The 16,668-nt window shown below is 53.2% G+C and overlaps 2 protein-coding genes across 8 annotated transcripts; one reads left to right on the top strand and one right to left on the bottom strand.

The window, feature by feature from the left end:
* Positions 1-4,219: 4,219 nt before the first annotated feature.
* Rfng (RFNG O-fucosylpeptide 3-beta-N-acetylglucosaminyltransferase) lies at positions 4,220-10,936 on the bottom strand. 4 transcript variants are annotated; one of them, XR_013110825.1, is made up of 10 exons: positions 10,575-10,936; positions 10,397-10,445; positions 9,871-9,973; positions 9,614-9,767; positions 9,248-9,336; positions 9,002-9,167; positions 8,601-8,686; positions 8,314-8,511; positions 7,526-7,711; positions 4,220-5,054 (listed from the first exon to the last, which is right to left on the bottom strand). XR_013110825.1 is itself a non-coding variant. In XM_034507593.2 (8 exons), exons 1-8 carry the CDS (start codon positions 10,848-10,850, stop codon positions 8,430-8,432), a joined length of 1,005 nt encoding a protein of 334 aa, XP_034363484.1. In that variant the 5' UTR covers positions 10,851-10,936; the 3' UTR covers positions 7,713-8,429. The 4 variants fall into 4 exon arrangements, 1 of the variants encoding a protein (XP_034363484.1); XR_013110824.1 differs by having other exon boundaries at positions 4,220-7,711; XR_013110826.1 differs by lacking the exon at positions 7,526-7,711.
* On the top strand, positions 10,887-16,656 carry Gps1 (G protein pathway suppressor 1). 4 transcript variants are annotated; one of them, XM_034507588.2, is made up of 14 exons: positions 10,887-11,031; positions 11,782-11,874; positions 12,394-12,575; positions 13,904-14,068; positions 14,154-14,289; positions 14,373-14,450; positions 14,633-14,690; positions 15,006-15,091; positions 15,272-15,366; positions 15,454-15,559; positions 15,640-15,720; positions 15,818-15,955; positions 16,039-16,173; positions 16,248-16,656. In XM_034507588.2, the coding sequence occupies exons 1-14, from the start codon at positions 10,999-11,001 to the stop codon at positions 16,320-16,322; spliced, it is 1,461 nt and encodes a 486-aa protein (XP_034363479.1). In that variant the 5' UTR covers positions 10,887-10,998; the 3' UTR covers positions 16,323-16,656. The 4 variants fall into 4 exon arrangements, with proteins under 4 accessions (XP_034363479.1, XP_034363478.1, XP_034363475.1 ...); XM_034507587.2 differs by having other exon boundaries at positions 10,888-11,031; positions 14,630-14,690; XM_034507584.2 differs by lacking the exon at positions 10,887-11,031 and adding an exon at positions 11,133-11,405 and having other exon boundaries at positions 14,630-14,690.
* Positions 16,657-16,668: the final 12 nt, after the last annotated feature.

Genomic DNA, 16,668 nt, shown 5'->3' with positions numbered 1-16,668 from the left:
CTCTCTCTCTCTCTCTCTCTCCTCTCTTTCCTCTCTCTCCCTCTCTTTCTTCCTTCTCTCTCCCCTCTCCTCTCTCTCCTTTCTCTCTCTCCCCCTCCTCTCTCCTCTTTCTCTCTCCTCTCTCCCCCTTTCTCTTTCTCTTCCCTCTCTTCCTTCTCTCCTCTCCTCCTTCTATCTCCTCTCCTTTCTCTCTTTCCCATCTCTTCCTCTCTCCTCTCTCTCCTCTCCCCTTTCTCTCCCTCTCTCTCTCCTCTCCCCTTTCTCTCTCTCTTTCTCTCTCCTCTCTCTCTCTCCTTTCTCTTCTTTCTCTCTCTCCTCTCCCCTTTCTCCCTCTCCTCTCTTTCTCCTCTCTCTCTGTCTCTCTCTCTCTCTCTCTTTCTCCCTCCCCCCTAGGATTAAAGACCTGTCTGTATTGTACAGTTAATATATTTGGCAATATGTTCTGATATTGTAGGAAGATTTAAAACGTGTCATATGTTTCTAATATACTGTCCACCACACTTGCCCAGAGTAGAATAGGTCAAACCAGGCTGAGAGATGCCCCATAGCTCTCTAAACTCCCTCTAAACTAAACATGTCACACGCTCTCCCGTCGCTCAGCTAAACATACTCATACACTAAATTTTCTAGACAAGTTGCTGGATTTCCTGCTGAGCCAGGAATGGGTCTATTTTTCTTGTGTGGCTCTCTACAAGATTACTGCTTGTCATAAGGCCGCTGGCACTCCCAGTGCTTCCTCTAGTACCCTATTCTAGAGTCACCTAGAATGGGCTGGAGGAACAACTGTTTCTTCTCAGAGCCCAGGACATCCTCACATTGCTAAACCTCTAATGAGACAACTGCTGCAGCTGTCAGATTGTTTCTGCTTCCATCAGGCTACATCACAGATATAGACTAATAGACAAATATGCGGACAATACATGTAAACAGTAATAGCGATTTTGAGTACATGCTTAGATAAATCATCGTTTTGTCTGTTGCTGTGTCCTTGCACAGCTTGGATCCTAGAATGCTAACTAGGGGCAGTGAGAAAATGAAGAAATGACAAATGAGTGCACACAGAAAAGCTGAGATCGGGAAGTCTGGTGGAGAAGCCACAGCACAGGGGAGGCATCTCAGTGTGCTTGTTACATAGATTTGAACAAGGGAGGCAGGTTATTGAATCCAGTTGAACAAGGAGGCTGTTTGGCTAATCTCCATAGGAGAGCCATCTTGTGGTAACATGAGGTACAGATAGCTACAGTGAACATTTTCTGTAAGCACAGTTCCAAATCAGGCCAGAAGAAGGCTTTGCCTTCCCTCAGACCAGGGACAAGGCCTTGCTGCTTCCATAGGCTGAGGCTGGGTCCTTGACACGCCCACGTCAACAGCACTCATCACTCACTTTGCTCACTCGCACAGTCTACTGAGTCAGAGGTCCACAGAGGACTGTCAGCTGGGATTCTCCCTTGGGGGCACCATGATAGCACATCCAGTGTTTCCCAGGGCTCTTAGATTAACCCAGAAATTGCACAACACCTAGCCCCTTAAAGTACCCTGAGTCCTCTTACCTTTTGGACTTGAAATTTCCTGTCTAAAAACAAATGACCTAAAATAGTTTGAAAAGCCCACACAACAAAGAAATTAAAAGCAGGTCACGGTCCCTACAAAATTTCAAGTTTCTCTGCCAGAGGCTGGCGAGATGACTCAGTGGTTAAAAGCACTGACTGCTCTTTTGTTGTTTTGCTTTGAGACAGGGTTTCTCTGTGTAGCCCTGGCTGTCCTAGAACTCAGGCTGTAGACCAGGCTGGCCTTGAACTCAGAAATCCTCCTGCCTCTGCCTCCCAGGTGCTAGGATTTAAAGGAGTTCGCCACCACTGCCCAGCAGCACTGCCTGCTCTTTGCACAAGACTTGAGTTAAATTTCTAGTACCCACGTGCTACAGATGCTACAACCATCTGTAACTCCAGTTCAGGGCATCTGATGCCACCTTCTGGCCTCCGAAGTCACTGCATTCTATGATGTACAGGGCAAACTTACACCCCCCAAAATAAAAATAAATCTCTTGGAGTGTGGTCTCTCGGGGCATGGGGTCCCACATCCTTAATCCCAGCACTTGGGAGGCAGAGGCAGGAGGATCTCTCTGAGTTTGAGACCAGCCTGGTCTACAAAGTGAGTTCCAAGACAGTCAGGGCTGTTACACAAAGAAGCCCTGTCTCAACAACAACAAAAACCTTTCTCCAGGGCCTGCTGGCAGGCAGGAAAGTGGTAGAGATCCACTGTGGATTTGGCTGGAGTCTGTTCACCTGTGTGGCTGTCACCCCAAAGGCATGGTTTCTCCTGGCCAGGGACATAAAGGTTTGTTACTGGAGCTTTCAGGCAAAGGCTGGCCATGGAAATCTGTGTATCCCCAGTGCATTAAAGAGATAAGGAATGAGGAGAAGGAGATAAGGGGTACCAACTCCTGCACACATACACATACCACGCCTCTGGCCTCTACACATGTGCATGTGTGTGCCCCTCCTGCACATACACCACATATCATTTGATATGTTTAAGAGCCATTTACACTTTACGTTTTATCTTTTTTTTCCTCCTAAGACACGGTTTCTTTGTGTAGCCCTGGCTGCCCTGGAACTTGCTCTACAGACTGGCCTTGAACTCAGAGGGATCTTCCTGCCTCTGCCTCCCTGGGTGCCACAACTGCCTGGCTACATATCATCTTTTTAAAATATTTGTATTAAATTTTTATTTTGTCCGTCTGTATGTGTGTGGGCATGTCGTAGTGGGCCTGTGGAGTCAGAAAGAGCAACTTCTGAGGGTGAGTTCTCTCCATCTAATATGCAAGGACTCCATCTAATATGCCCCAGGGACTGAACTCAGGGTAATGTAGCTTGGTGGCAAGCACCTTTTTATCCACTGAGCCGTCTCACCAGCCCTTGACTAAACCCTTCAAGTAACACTGAGGATTCCCTGGCTCCCTGCACTGCTTCTACTTCATATCTGTGTCCTAACAACCACCATGCTCTGACATTACGGAGACTAGTCAGTTGTGGCCTTGACCTCACAGTAACTAGCCAGCTATGGCTTTCCCAGCAGGTTTGAACCCAACCTCAGTGTTTGACCACCCTGGTGGCCCTGACCCTGAGATCCTGATGTGAGCCTGAGCCAGAATTCCTTAATCTCTCACAGATGTTCCATTCCTAAACACCTCACTTTGACCAACCAGGGACAACTCACCCCCTTTTTCTTGGGTTCTCTGGTGGATGAGCTCACGCTGTAGGTCCCATAAAACCTGTGTTCCAGGCACCTGGTGCTAATTCTTTTTTGTGACCTCAATCCTCTATGGGTATGGGGTATGTTAACTATGTTAGGGTATGGGGGTGTTAACTATGAGAGTGTACATAAGTCAGTTGTGTCCACTAAATAGAATATAGACTTACTATGTCATTGCTAGGAAACACATATACACAGAATTCTGCAGGCTCCTACTTTTGAAAAAGATTTTATTTATTTATTAAATATGATGAGTACACTGTAGCTGTCTTCAGGCATATCAGAAGAGGACATCAGATTTTATTATAGATGGTTGTAAGCTACCATGTGGTTGCTGGGACTTGAACTCAGGACCTCTGGGAGAGCAGTCAGTGCTCTTAACCACTCAGCCATCTCTCCAGCCCCCTACTTTTGTTTACTTTACAAAGGAGAAAGTAAACTGCTTAGGGGACTTTCCAGAGGCTTACCCAGCCCCGGTGCTGGAAGGACTGGGGACTGCAGCCACTCTTACTGGCCTGAGTCAGAGGTTCTCGCTCTGCACTGCAGCGCCCCCATCCTTCCGTGTGCATGCTATGTGCCAGGGGCTCTCGCTCTGTGCTGCAGCGCCCCCTGCTGTCTATGTGCCTGCCATGATGGGAGCTGAACCTGAGTTGAGTTCAGAGGCCAATCTCTTAGGCGCCACTTCCTGCTGTGCAAATTGCTGCCTTTCTTCAGACTCTACCCCTGCTCCTGAGATGGATATTCCCCTTTGGCCTTTCTTGTACTGTTCTCCATTGTAGCTAGCAGACCACCAGGGGTTCAAGTCTGGGACTCAAGTCTCTTCCCAGAATATCTGAACAGCAGGAATACCTGGATCAGAGTAGAAAACTTAGAAAATGTGTAACCATAAAAAAACTAGACAAGAGTGCATGGTTAGTCACCCAGGAGAGACACAAAGATGTCGTGCAGAGCCTCCAAGTGCATATACAGATAACACAAACTGGACTTTATTTATTTATTTGGCTAGGGGACGGTAACAAGGGCAGGACAGGGAAGGACTGGGAAAGGAACATAAGGGTGTGTGATATGAAGTCTCCAGAGAACCAGTACAAATATTAACTGAGTGAGTGAAATGGCACAGGGCAGCCGCACGTTCTCGGCAGCTCAAGCGCAGAGTTTGGCTTCTACAAAGGAGCAGGATTTTTCCTGTTTATTTATTTCTGTTGTTGTTTTTTAAGTTTTCTCAGGACCAGTCCAGCCCGTTGCTGCACCTTCCCTGAGCCGTGGAGATTTGGTGTAGATTCCGTGTAATCCTGGCTGGCTCTTTGAATGAAAACAAAATACTAAAGAAACCTTGGAAGGCTTTCCGGCTGCAGCGCTGTACACACAACTGTCGGAGAACAGCCTTAGGATTCTCCAAGGCATTTCCCAGGCAGGCTTTTTTTTTGGGGGGGGGGGGAGGGTGCAAAGCTAAGCTTTGAGAGCAACTGGAAGCTATATAAGCCAGTGAGACTCAACCAGCGTCATCACAGCTTAGGAATTCAAATGAAAAGGAATAGATTCTCTCACCATCCCGTCCCTAGGAATCCACAAGTGGTGACGGGAGATGATGTAATGGGTAGTGTCCTCGTGCAAAAATGGCCTCCGTTGGGGTCCCTTACACCATGGTAAAAAGCTGAGTGAGGAGGCAGCATCGATCTTCTCCCCAGGCTCTGGGGAAGCAGAGACAGGAGGATCATGGAAGAAGGGGGGGCGGGGGGTAGTAGTCCCTTAGCATCCAGTCTAGCTGAAATGGCAGGCTTCAGGTTCACTAAGAGACCCTGTCTCAAAGATAATGTGGAGATCAACTGAAGATGACAGCCAATATCAACCTCATGAACATGCACACAGGAATACACACGCAAGCGCACACACACACATAGGCACATGCACACACACAAGGGATCTCTCACAGACACACACACCCCATTACCAACAAATCAGAAACTGTGGGCAGGATTCCATGTCAAGTAAAGCTATATTCCGGAGAAGGGTATGCAGTCGGGACACCGATGGTTTAGCAACAGGAGCTTGTGTACCAGTGTGGTCTTAAATCTCTACGAAGCTTTGAGTTCTCCCTCTTCCACACACTGAGGGCTGACATCACAGGTGTGCGCCACCACGCCCAGACTGGTTTTTGTTTTGTTTTGTTTTTTTCGAGACAGGGCTTCTCTGTGTAGCCCTGGCTGTCCTGGAACTCACTTTGTAGACCAGGCTGGCCTCGAACTCAGAAATCTGCCTGCCTCTGCCTCCCAAGTGCTGGGATTAAAGGTGTGCGCCACCACCGCCCGTCTTTGTTTTGTTTTTTGATAGTCTCCCTGTGTAAAGGCCCTGGCTATCCTGGAACCTGTTTTGTAGACCAGATTGGCCTTTAACTCAGAGATCCACCTGCCTCTGCCTCGGATGAAAAGTGTGTGCCACCATGCCCAGCTCGCCCAGATTGATTTATTGCCACAGATCATTTATTAAAGAGATCTATTTCATTTAGTCTTGCTTCTTGTGAACTACAGACAGCAGTGAGATGCAGTGAGACCTTCATGGGTATTAGTGGGCTACGTGATGCTTAGGTTACAGGACCAGCCTTGGTAGGTGGAGGTACTGGGGACACAATCACATGTTCCCTATCCCACAGCAAGTGGCATCAACTCTGGAAAGCCTCTGGCAGTCAAGACCTTGTCTGTTCTGAGCAGTTATATCATCACATCTGCAGACAACTCTCCTGTGGTGTGGATATACTTTCATCCTTGGAAAGATACTCTTTGCTGGTGGAGCCCACGAGTGAATATAGGACAAAGGGGAGGTCTCCAAATTCTAGGTACTCAGTAGTGTTGAGACTTGCTGCATTTCCACATTGAGGTCACAAGCAGCTGAACATGCCATAGCTGAACTGGCTGACACAGATGACACCATTCCTCATAGTGTCTTAATGCTGCTATAGGGATCTGTCTTCTTTTAGATTTATTTGTTTATTGTATGTGAGTACACTGTCTTCAGACACACCAGAGAAGGGCATTGGATCCCATTACAGATGGTTGTGAGCCACCATGTGGTTGCTGGGAATTGAACTCAGGACCTCTGGAAGAGCAGTCAGTGCTCTTAACCGCTGAGCCATCTCTCCAGGCCTCTGCAGCAGATTCAGTAACTCCATGTTCCCTTGCTTCAGGCTCATCCAGTTCAACTATATGCCTGTTTCCCAGCCTGGCCCTCACCGTTCTACCCCAACCCGACTGTACAGGGCCAAAGCCTCTCTCTGAAATTCCAGCTCTAAGGACTTCAAGACCTCTAAGATCTGACCCATACTGGAATTTCTCTCTCTCTCTCTCTCTCTCTCTCTCTCTCTCTCTCTCTCTCTCTCTCTCTCTCTGTGTGTGTGTGTGTGTTCGTGTGCGCCTTACAGAGACCTCTGCCTCTGCCCCCTGAATGCTGGGATTAACAGTGCACAATACTATGCCCAATCTGATTTTCACCACCATGCAGGACCCTGGGCATGCTTCCCTTCTGCCCTTTACACACAAGCTCTTCCAGTGCCACGGGGAAGCCATGAGCCCATCCCAAGTTGAAAGCATCATACACGGAGGTGTTTTTAACATAACTAGCTCACACAGCATCCCAGCTCAGCAACATTTTGTTCTGGACACAGCGGTTCCACCCTCAAACCTCATTGCTTCAGACTGTCAACTACTCTGAATCTGGAGAAAGTTTATGGTGGGCCCCCAGTGATGTAGATCAGGCTGGCCTCAAACTTATGGCCCTTTTGCCTTGGCTTACTCAGTCTTGGGATTACATGTGTCAGCCACCACCCCTGGCTGCAAAGTAGGATTTTGGTTTGTTTGTTTTTGAGACAGGGTTTCTCTGTGTAGCCCTGGCTGTCCTGGAACTCACTCTGTAGACCAGGCTGGCCTTGAACTCAGAAATCCACCTGCCTCTGCCTCCCAAGTGCTGGGATTAAAGGCATGAGCCACCACTGCCCGGTGATACACACCCTTTCTTAGCATGTTCACACAAACACTATGTGTGTGCCATGTAATACTCATGTACACTGCAGCCGTGCCCATACAGCTCCCTGTACCAAGGTAGAGCCATGCACACAGCAGCCATGCCTACACTCTCATACAACCAGCATGCCTGTACACATTACATCATACACATTACATCATACAACCAGCATGCCTGTGCACATAGCATGTGTGCCCATGCGGACCTTAGTACACAGGTACACAGGCACAGTTGTGCACATGGCAGCCATGCTTACACATGTGTGTGAGTACTTCCATCATGCGTGTTGAGAAAGACCATGCTAGTCCTCCTAGGCTTCACAGCATGGAAGGTTAAGGCAATGGCGGGCAGGAACAGGCCTTCCTGAAGACTGTGTTGCTGTGTGGACATCTGCAAAGCTGAGCTACCGGGGTCTGGCTCATTTATGACAAGAGGAGCCACACTAAGAAGACAAAGAAGCCTTTACTCAACACTGTACCCGCTTCCCCACGGGGCACCCCTGTAAAAGCTGATGGGCCTGCATCCTGCTCCTGAGGAGCCCAGGAAAGGCTCTAGAGATGGGAAGCACAGAGGGGAAGCATCCTGAATACCAAGTTAGAGGGAGGAAGTCTCCCAGCGGTGTCTCTGGGAGGACTCAAGCGGTCTCAAGGAAGGAGGGAAGGGGAGAAGAGCAGCCCTGTGTGGAAACACAGCTTTGAAGCTGGCACTAAGTGTCCACTGGCCACACAGTCTGCACATTCTGACTGTAGTGGTGGTTCTTTGAGCCCTCCAGCAAGAGCTAGTGGCCAGGCCTGAAGCCTATCACTTAATGACTGGCCCTCCTGGCACCATCTTCTGCAGGTGAGGGCAACTGCAGCTATGGAAAGGTGGGAACCAGTCCCCTCCTGGCCACAATCACTGGGGTAGCTGGGGTAGCAGACCTTATCCATGGGAAGGACCTTTGGGCTGGGCTGGAGGCATTGGTGGTTCAGAAGCCTTGCCTTTCTCTTTTCCTGGATGTCTCAGCATGCACAGCCCAGGGTCTCACTTTCCCGAGGGAGGTACCTGGTGTCCAACTGGGACCAGGGTCATGGGAGGCCTTCAAGAAGCTCCAGCTTCTGCTGACTGCCCGAGTCCAAGGCCTGAGGGAGCCGGACAGAGCAGCCACCAGGGGTCACCAGTTACGGAAAAGCTTCCTCAACCCTGTTCTTCACGGGACACCAGTGGGTGTCTGGGTAGAGAAGGCAGTGCACAGACTGAAATCTATCAGGAGAAGGAGTCAGGTCAGCTCTGCCAGGTAGGGACTGATACCAGAGCCCTCCAGGGCCAAAAGTCTCCAAGCGCCCACTCACCGTGTTGGGTCCTGTTGTATGCTGAAGCTTCCAGCTACATTCACCACGTTATGTGGGTTCTCAGGACCCCCATAGCTCAGGGTAACCTGGGAGGGGAATCAGGGAGGGTGAGGGTCAGTTCTTCCTTCTGGGTCCTCCGCCTGCTAGAGGAAATTTCACTCACCCCTCAGGCTCAGAGAAGCAGGAAAGAGACCTTTCATAAAAAAGTCTCATGAGACTTGCCATGGGCAGGTTCCTGAAGGTCCTTCATTCAGCAGGCAAAGTGGCCAGGGTCCACCCCCACAGGGACAAGGAAACTCTGAGGCTAGCCCTCTCTCGAGCCCTGAACAAGTGGGAGACCCCTTGGGGGATAGGCTGAGTCCTCGTAGGAGTGGAGTGAGGCCCAGGTTGGAGGCTTCTACCTGCTGCAGAACGGCAGTAGACGGCAGCCTCTGCAGGTTTTCCAGGTGGGAGTGGAACAGGGGGCTACGGAGCAGACGGGCACCCAGAAGTCCTTCCACAATGTATCCTACTGTGCAGTCATCAGGCAGCCGAACACGCTCTGCTGTGCTCATGAAACTGCCTAGGCTGGAGGGGAGGCTCGTTAGTACCTCTGTAGCCCTTCCCACCCCCAAACCAAGCAGCTGGGCTCCCAGTCTCCCACTTACCTGGCCCATGGGCTCATTTTGAGGGCAAGGCCCCTGCTCAGGCAGAACCCAGCCCCACCAGTAGCAAACCAGAATTTCACTGTGTTTGACTGGAAAAAGGGAAAGCTCGGTCAGGGCTGCCCGGGATAAGGCCTCCTCACCCTCAGCCCTCCAACTGAATCTTGCTACCATTATCCTAGGCCACTGTACAGGAGTCTGCAGAAGGCACAAGGGGTTTTCTGACACGTCACCTGTGGCCTCCAATCCCTCTCTATCATTGCACCTGATTTGCCAGTTCCATGGGGCCTGGAAACCTGGGTACTGGCCCATGCCTGTCTTCAGCACTCCTTGGGTCAGCCCCGGGGAGGATATTAGCCCTGCACTCACGGTGCCACCGCCCTGGACCCTCTCTGTGGCTTCGATGGGGTGGTCCAGACTGGGTCGCCCCAGGTAGATGTCCTGGTTGGAAGAGAAGGTGGAAAGCAGGTGCAGCAGGCTTTTGGGGTTCACGTAGTTGTCATCATCCACGTGGCAGAACCATCTGAAGGTGGAGGGAGAGGCCTATGCACTGAGGCCCCCCCCCAACTTGGGTGGGAACCTCCACATTGCTCAGCCCTAGTTGTCTGTCGGGTGAGGCTACTTACTTTCGTCCAGATTCTATGAACGTATCGTATTCCACTGACATTTTACAGCACAGCGCTTGGCGGGTGCGCACAGCAGAGCAATTGGTGTTGATCATGCGGCCGCCTGCACGGTTGGAAATGGGAAACGTGAGGGTTGGCTTTTCTAGCCTGCCTCCTTAGGTTTAGGTTGGAATATGCTTGCCCAGCCACTGGGCCAGGTCCAACTGCAGCCCTACCACAGCCCTATTCTGAAGTAGATGATCGTTACTGAGGACAGCACAGGCGGAAACAGGACAAGACTTGGCAGGTACTGCTGCCGGGCCTTCCTTGGAGATTGTGGGTTAGTGACACTAGCTGTGGCACCCTGTACGGGAACTGGGTGCAGGGTGGGGGATCTGGTGACTAGAAGGATGGGCACTGGGAGGTGCGCTGGCAATGGATGGGTGTCTTGGCTCTGCCCTCCACTAGCTGTGTGACACTAGTCAAGTGCCTGACACAGGAATGAATGGCCCCGGTAGATACAGCTCGGTCCAGAGGGGCGTCTTACCTGCCAGCAGCTGGAGCTCAGGGTCGTCTCCATCGGTGAAAATGAACGTCTGTGGGAGAAAACACCGTGAGGCGCCAGAGGATCCAGTGTGTGGGTTTGGGACCAGGTGTGGAGCCCCGGGGTCAGGGACTCGAGCCCGGAATCCAGGACCCTCCTGGGCGAGGGACGGGGCGCGCACCTGCCGTGGGGCTCGTGAGATCCAGGTACGCAGCAGCAGCCGCAGGCGCGGGCCGTGGTTCTTCCGAGTGGTCTTGACTGCAATGAAGACGTCGTCGGGTTGCAGGCGGGAGACCTCGAGGGTCAGGCTCCGGGTCGGGACCCGACCGGGGTCCAGTGCCGGCGCGCGAGGCAGCGGCGGCGGTAGCGGCAGCGGCAGCGGCAGGAGCAGCAACACAGCCAGGACCGCGGCCAGCGCGAGGCAGGCCCGGCACAGCACCCGCCGCGCACGGCTCATACGACCGCCCCGGCCCGGGCGCTGGGCGCCCGCCTGCGATTGCCGGCGGCCCCTTTAAGAGTGACAGCACCCCGCCCCGAGCCTTGACCCGGAACTGACGGGCGCGCCGCCCCGGAAGTGAACGTCGCTGCGGCGCCGGGGGTGGAAGATGCCGCTGCCGGTTCAGGTGTTTAACTTGCAGGTAGGGGTTGGTGGCTGCGCTCGCCGCGTGGCCGTTCGGTCCGGATCGGGCCTGGTGGGCGGGGCTGGCGGCGGGCGGGGCGGGGCCCGCGGCTCTGGCCTGGGCGCGCGATCGTCGCCTGCCTCGCGGGCCGCTCTGGGCCCCGGCCCCCGCCCCGCCCCCGCCTCGCGCGCCAACGCTTTTCGTGCGGGTGCTGGCCTCCCAGAGAGGTGCGTCAGGCCAAGATGCGGGGCAGCCCGGCGCCCAGCTCTGCCTCGTCGTCGGCCTCCGACCTGAGCCGCAGCCCTGCGCACAGCAGGTCAGACTTGCGGCCCGGCACTTCGGGCGACTACAGCCTGAGCGCCAGCCTGTCGGCCTGCACGCTACTTTCCGAGGTACAGCCGCGGCGCCCAGCGGGTAGCGGCTCTCCGGTGTCGCTCTCGAGTCCTCGGCCGACCCCTTCGGCATGGTGGCCTGTCTGCTTTGCTCTCCCGATTTATGGAGATAGGATGGCAATCTATTTCATTCTCTGTGGGCTGGGGGAAGCTGTATCGGGATGGCGGCTGGGAACGCTTGAGGGTTCCTGTAGTCAGTCGGAGTTGTGTCCAGGACCTGGGTGGGAGAGCTGAGGAGGGCACTCGGCTACCAGCACCGGTGGGAGCCCAGTGCAGTTTTGCCTTGGAAAATCGTAAGCAGAACTGACCGTGGGGGACAGGAACATCCTCTGCTGTCCCTGGTGCCTTGTGTCAGGGTGCTCGTCCTGTATTGCAGGGGGCTGTGGAACCCATGCAGATTGATGTAGATCCGCAGGAAGATCCCCAGAATGCACCTGATGTCAACTACGTGGTGGAGAACCCCACCCTGGTATGGATCCCGTGTGGCGGGGGATTGCTGAAAACTTGGATCTGTTGAGGGGTCTAAGTCAGACTCCACTATGGTGTATCTCCTACTAGGACGGTCAGAATCCACCATGGTGTTGGTGTATATCCTAGGACAGTTGATGCTTTTAGCAACTGCGTTAGTCACATCTTTAAGCCAGGAAACTGAGTTTTCATTTTCCTCTTGTGTTGGGTTCCCAGGCAGTGCTAAGACCCTGCACCTACTTCTCCATAGGGAACAGTCCCATTAAGTCACAGTGTGAAGTGAAGCCAAGCTCTATTTGCAGCCAACACCCTTTCCTGTGTTGTCACCCAGCACTTGTTAGATAGGGTCATGATTCCATTTCCCAGTGCAGAGGTTGAACCTGAAGGTCCTTAATCCACCTGTGGTCTCTTTCCCAGCATCTGGGACAGCAGTCAAGACTCAGGGGAGGATGTAGTGTTCTCCCAGGTTGCCAGGTTCTTGCTTACCCCAGTTGACCCTCTGATCCCTCCTCCCCACAAGGATCTGGAGCAGTATGCAGCCAGCTACAGTGGCCTGATGCGCATTGAGCGGTTACAGTTTATTGCTGACCGTTGCCCTCCACTGCGGGTAGAGGCCTTGAAAATGGCTCTATCCTTCGTGCAGAGGACCTTCAACGTGGACATGTATGAGGAGATACATCGGAAGCTCTCTGAGGCTACCAGGTAAGCCTCAGTGGGCAGGGGAAGCAAGTGACCAGAGCTGGCCTGGCCATGGCTTTTCTGTGCCCAGCATTTCACCTGTGATGTGCCTATAGCAGGAGGGAACCTATAGGAGGTGGGAAGCCTGTAGCAGGAGGGAAGCCTATAGCAGGAGGGAAGCCTATAGCAGGAGGGAACCTATAGGAGGTGGGAAGCCTGTAGCAGGAGGGAAGCCTATAGCAGGAGGGAAGCCTATAGCAGGAGGGAACCTATAGGAGGTGGGAAGCCTATAGCAGGAGGGAACCTATAGCAGGAGGGAAGCCTGTAGCAGGAGGGAAGCCTGTAGCAGGAGGGAACCTATAGCAGGAGGGAAGCCTGTAGCAGGAGGGAAGCCAGGTGGGAAGCCTATAGCAGGTGGGAAGCCTATAGCAGGAGGGAACCTATAGGAGGTGGGAAGCCTGTAGCAGGAGGGAAGCCTGTAGCAGGAGGGAAGCCTGTAGCAGGAGGGAAGCCTGTAGCAGGAGGGAACCTATAGCAGGAGGGAACCTATAGCAGGTGGGAAGCCTATAGCAGGTGGGAAGCCTATAGCAGGTGGGAAGCCTATAGCAGGAGGGAACCTATAGGAGGTGGGAAGCCTGTAGCAGGAGGGAAGCCTGTAGCAGGAGGGAACCTATAGCAGGAGGGAACCTATAGCAGGTGGGAAGCCTATAGCAGGTGGGAAGCCTATAGCAGGTGGGAAGCCTATAGCAGGAGGGAACCTAGTAGCAGGAGGGAAGCCTGTAGCAGGAGGGAAGCCTGTAGCAGGAGGGAAGCCTGTAGCAGGAGGGAAGCCTATAGCAGGAGGGAACCTATAGCAGGTGGGAAGCCTATAGCAGGAGGGAACCTATAGGAGGTGGGAAGCCTATAGCAGGTGGGAAGCCTGTAGCAGGAGGGAACCTATAGGAGGAGGGAAGCCTGTAGCAGGAGGGAAGCCTGTAGCAGGAGGGAAGCCTGTAGCAGGAGGGAAGTGTAACATGCTTCTTTCTTGGGGCAGGGAAGTGGTAACCGGCCATTTTGTCTTCTTTGGCTTCCTTTGCCTCTGTGTAGATAGTTGAGCTTCCTAATTCTTGAGACTCTAGTATAGCTGTTCTCCTTTACCAAAAAGAAAAAAAAAAAAAAGAAAGCAAGCCTGGCTGCACTGGGTCCAAACCACTCATTCCCCTTCCGGTCTAGCTGTGGTATCTTAGATCAGCAATTGTCTCTGTGTCCTGGTACAGACTGGGCCCTCTCAGTGGGGCAGAGAGAGGCAGAGACCTCTTGAGAGCCAGCTAGCTTATGGCTTGTGATATCCTGATGGCTAGCTTGTCCTTCAGGGAGCTACAGAATGCACCTGATGCCATCCCTGAGAGTGGAGTGGAGCCCCCACCCCTGGACACAGCCTGGGTGGAGGCCACTCGGAAGAAGGCCCTGTTGAAACTGGAGAAGCTGGACACGGACTTGAAGAATTATAAAGGCAATTCTATCAAAGAGAGCATCAGGTGCTGACCTGCTCTGGGTAGGGGAGGTGGGCAGCTGGGCCTGGCTAGCCCCTCGACCAGTATTCACTCACTGCCAGGCCTACAGGCGCGGCCATGATGACCTGGGTGACCACTACCTGGACTGTGGGGATCTCAGCAATGCCCTCAAATGTTACTCACGAGCCCGAGACTACTGCACCAGTGCTAAGCATGTCATCAACATGTGCCTCAACGTCATCAAGGTGGCCCAGGTGACAGCTGGGTGGATGGAGGGCCTGGAAGGGACAACCCAGACTTAGTCTGGCCTTGCCTCCTCATCTGCCAGGTCAGTGTCTACTTGCAAAACTGGTCTCATGTGTTAAGCTATGTCAGCAAGGCCGAGTCTACTCCAGAGATTGCTGAGGTAAGGCCCACCTCCACAGAGTCTGCTCTAGAAGTTTTATCCCCCAGTACCCCCTTTTACTCCTTCCTTGCCTCAATCTCCTTTTGAGTTTGCTCCCAGGGTAGAGTGGGGACAGGGAATAGAGCTCCTGAGTAAGGGCAAGGTAGGGGGCCTCTCATGTCTGCTGCCTTTTCCTGCAGCAGCGCGGAGAGCGAGACAGCCAGACGCAAGCCATCCTCACCAAGCTCAAGTGTGCTGCAGGTGAGGCTTCCAGCCACCTCTCCCGCTCTTTCTCCCTCTCTGTGTGGCACTTGCTCAAGTTCATAAAGAGAAGCTGGTAGGGTTTGGGGAAGTAGGTCAGCTGGTTTCCCTGAGCCTGGGTATGTATGTATATACATCATGGGCATTTTGAAGATTCCCTGCAGACCTAACTTGGAATGTTTTCAGTTAGATGTGTTACTACAGCTAGGACTTCTGTCCCTAAACTGAGGAGTTCTGGTTTAGGAGGCCAAGGTGTCCTGGGGCTAACACCTGCTCTCAATCCCCCAGCCTCATCAGTCTCCTCCCTGCCTTTAGGCTTGGCTGAGCTGGCTGCACGAAAGTATAAGCAAGCTGCTAAGTGCTTCCTTCTGGCTTCCTTTGATCACTGTGATTTTCCAGAGGTGAGGAGGGCACCAGGCACTCTTCACTTGTCCACGTCCTTAAGAGGGAGTGACAGCTCGGGGAGTGAATGAGGGTCTAAGCATTGTCTTGAGTGGGTGGTGGGAAGGGCAGGGCAGGCCCCAACTTCGGGCTTCCTCCTTGGTCTGGTTTCTGGACACACCTCCCCCTCTGCCCCTCAGCTGCTGTCCCCTAGCAATGTGGCTGTCTATGGTGGCCTGTGTGCCTTAGCCACCTTTGACCGGCAGGAGCTGCAGCGCAACGTCATCTCCAGCAGGTAAGTTGGTAGTGGGCTCCTACTTTCTGCGCTCCTGTCGAGTCAGCCCTTGTGTCCCTTCTTAGTCGAGCATTCTGGTGTCCTCAGCTCCTTCAAGTTGTTCCTGGAGCTGGAGCCACAGGTCAGAGACATCATCTTCAAGTTCTATGAGTCCAAGTATGCCTCGTGCTTGAAGATGTTGGACGAGATGAAGGTAAGACACAGGCACAGGCACGTTGGGACTGGGACTGAGCTGGACATGCCTCAGGGTCCCTGACCAGCTCTCCTCTGCAGGACAACCTGCTCTTGGACATGTACCTGGCCCCTCACGTCAGGACACTGTACACTCAGATTCGTAATCGGGCTCTCATCCAAGTAAGTGTGGGTGTTGGGGGAAGGGAGCGTGCAGGTTAGGGCTGTGTGCGGCGGCCTCCTGAGGAGCAGTGGACAGCTTGTGGCTTCTGTCCTGTAGTACTTCAGCCCCTATGTATCAGCTGATATGCACAAGATGGCCGCAGCCTTCAACACAACAGTTGCAGCTCTGGAAGATGAGTTGACACAGCTCATCCTAGAGGGGCTTATTAATGCCCGCATCGACTCACACAGCAAGGTGGGTACCCAGGGTTGGGACTGCTACAGGTGTGTGGTGTGGAGACTGGTTGGGCTGTTCTGAGCCTCCTCACACGTGCACAGATACTGTATGCTCGAGACGTGGACCAGCGCAGCACCACCTTTGAGAAGTCCCTGCTGATGGGCAAGGAGTTCCAGCGACGTGCCAAAGCCATGATTCTGAGAGCCGCCGTGCTACGCAACCAGATCCACGTCAAGGTGAACAGCCTGGGGTGCGAGGGAATGGGCAGCACCCACACAGCCTCCACTGAACCCCTCCCTGTCCACTGCAGTCTCCTCCTAGAGAAGGGAGCCAAGGGGAGCTGACTCCAGCCAACAGCCAGTCACGGATGAGCACCAACATGTGAAAGGCGTTCCCGTGACCTTCAGACTCTGCCATGGAAGCAGCACCTGGGCCTCCTACCTGCTTGCCTCAAGATGAGACCCCAGACTCTGTGTGGTTCATTAGAGCAGACTGGCCACTGGGATGCCAGTTCATTGGCCTTCCACTCTGAGCTGCCCTCTGCTGTGGTAGGCAGGCTGCCCATGTGGCCACTTGGGCCCGACTCTAGGTTTCTGTCCCAATGAAACAGACCATGTGCAATTCCCAGGTAAGGGTATCTCAGACCCTTCCTGTCCATGTAGTTCTGACGACAGCAGTGTCACTAACCGAGTAGTCCATTAAAGTCAGATTGATCATTGCCCCAGGCTCCC

This window comes from Arvicanthis niloticus, chromosome 6, assembly GCF_011762505.2.
Source record: "Arvicanthis niloticus isolate mArvNil1 chromosome 6, mArvNil1.pat.X, whole genome shotgun sequence".
NCBI classification, from domain to species: Eukaryota; Metazoa; Chordata; class Mammalia; order Rodentia; family Muridae; genus Arvicanthis; species Arvicanthis niloticus.
The sequence above is the reverse complement of the archived record's forward strand: the minus strand, read 5'-3'. Positions and strand labels throughout refer to the sequence as shown.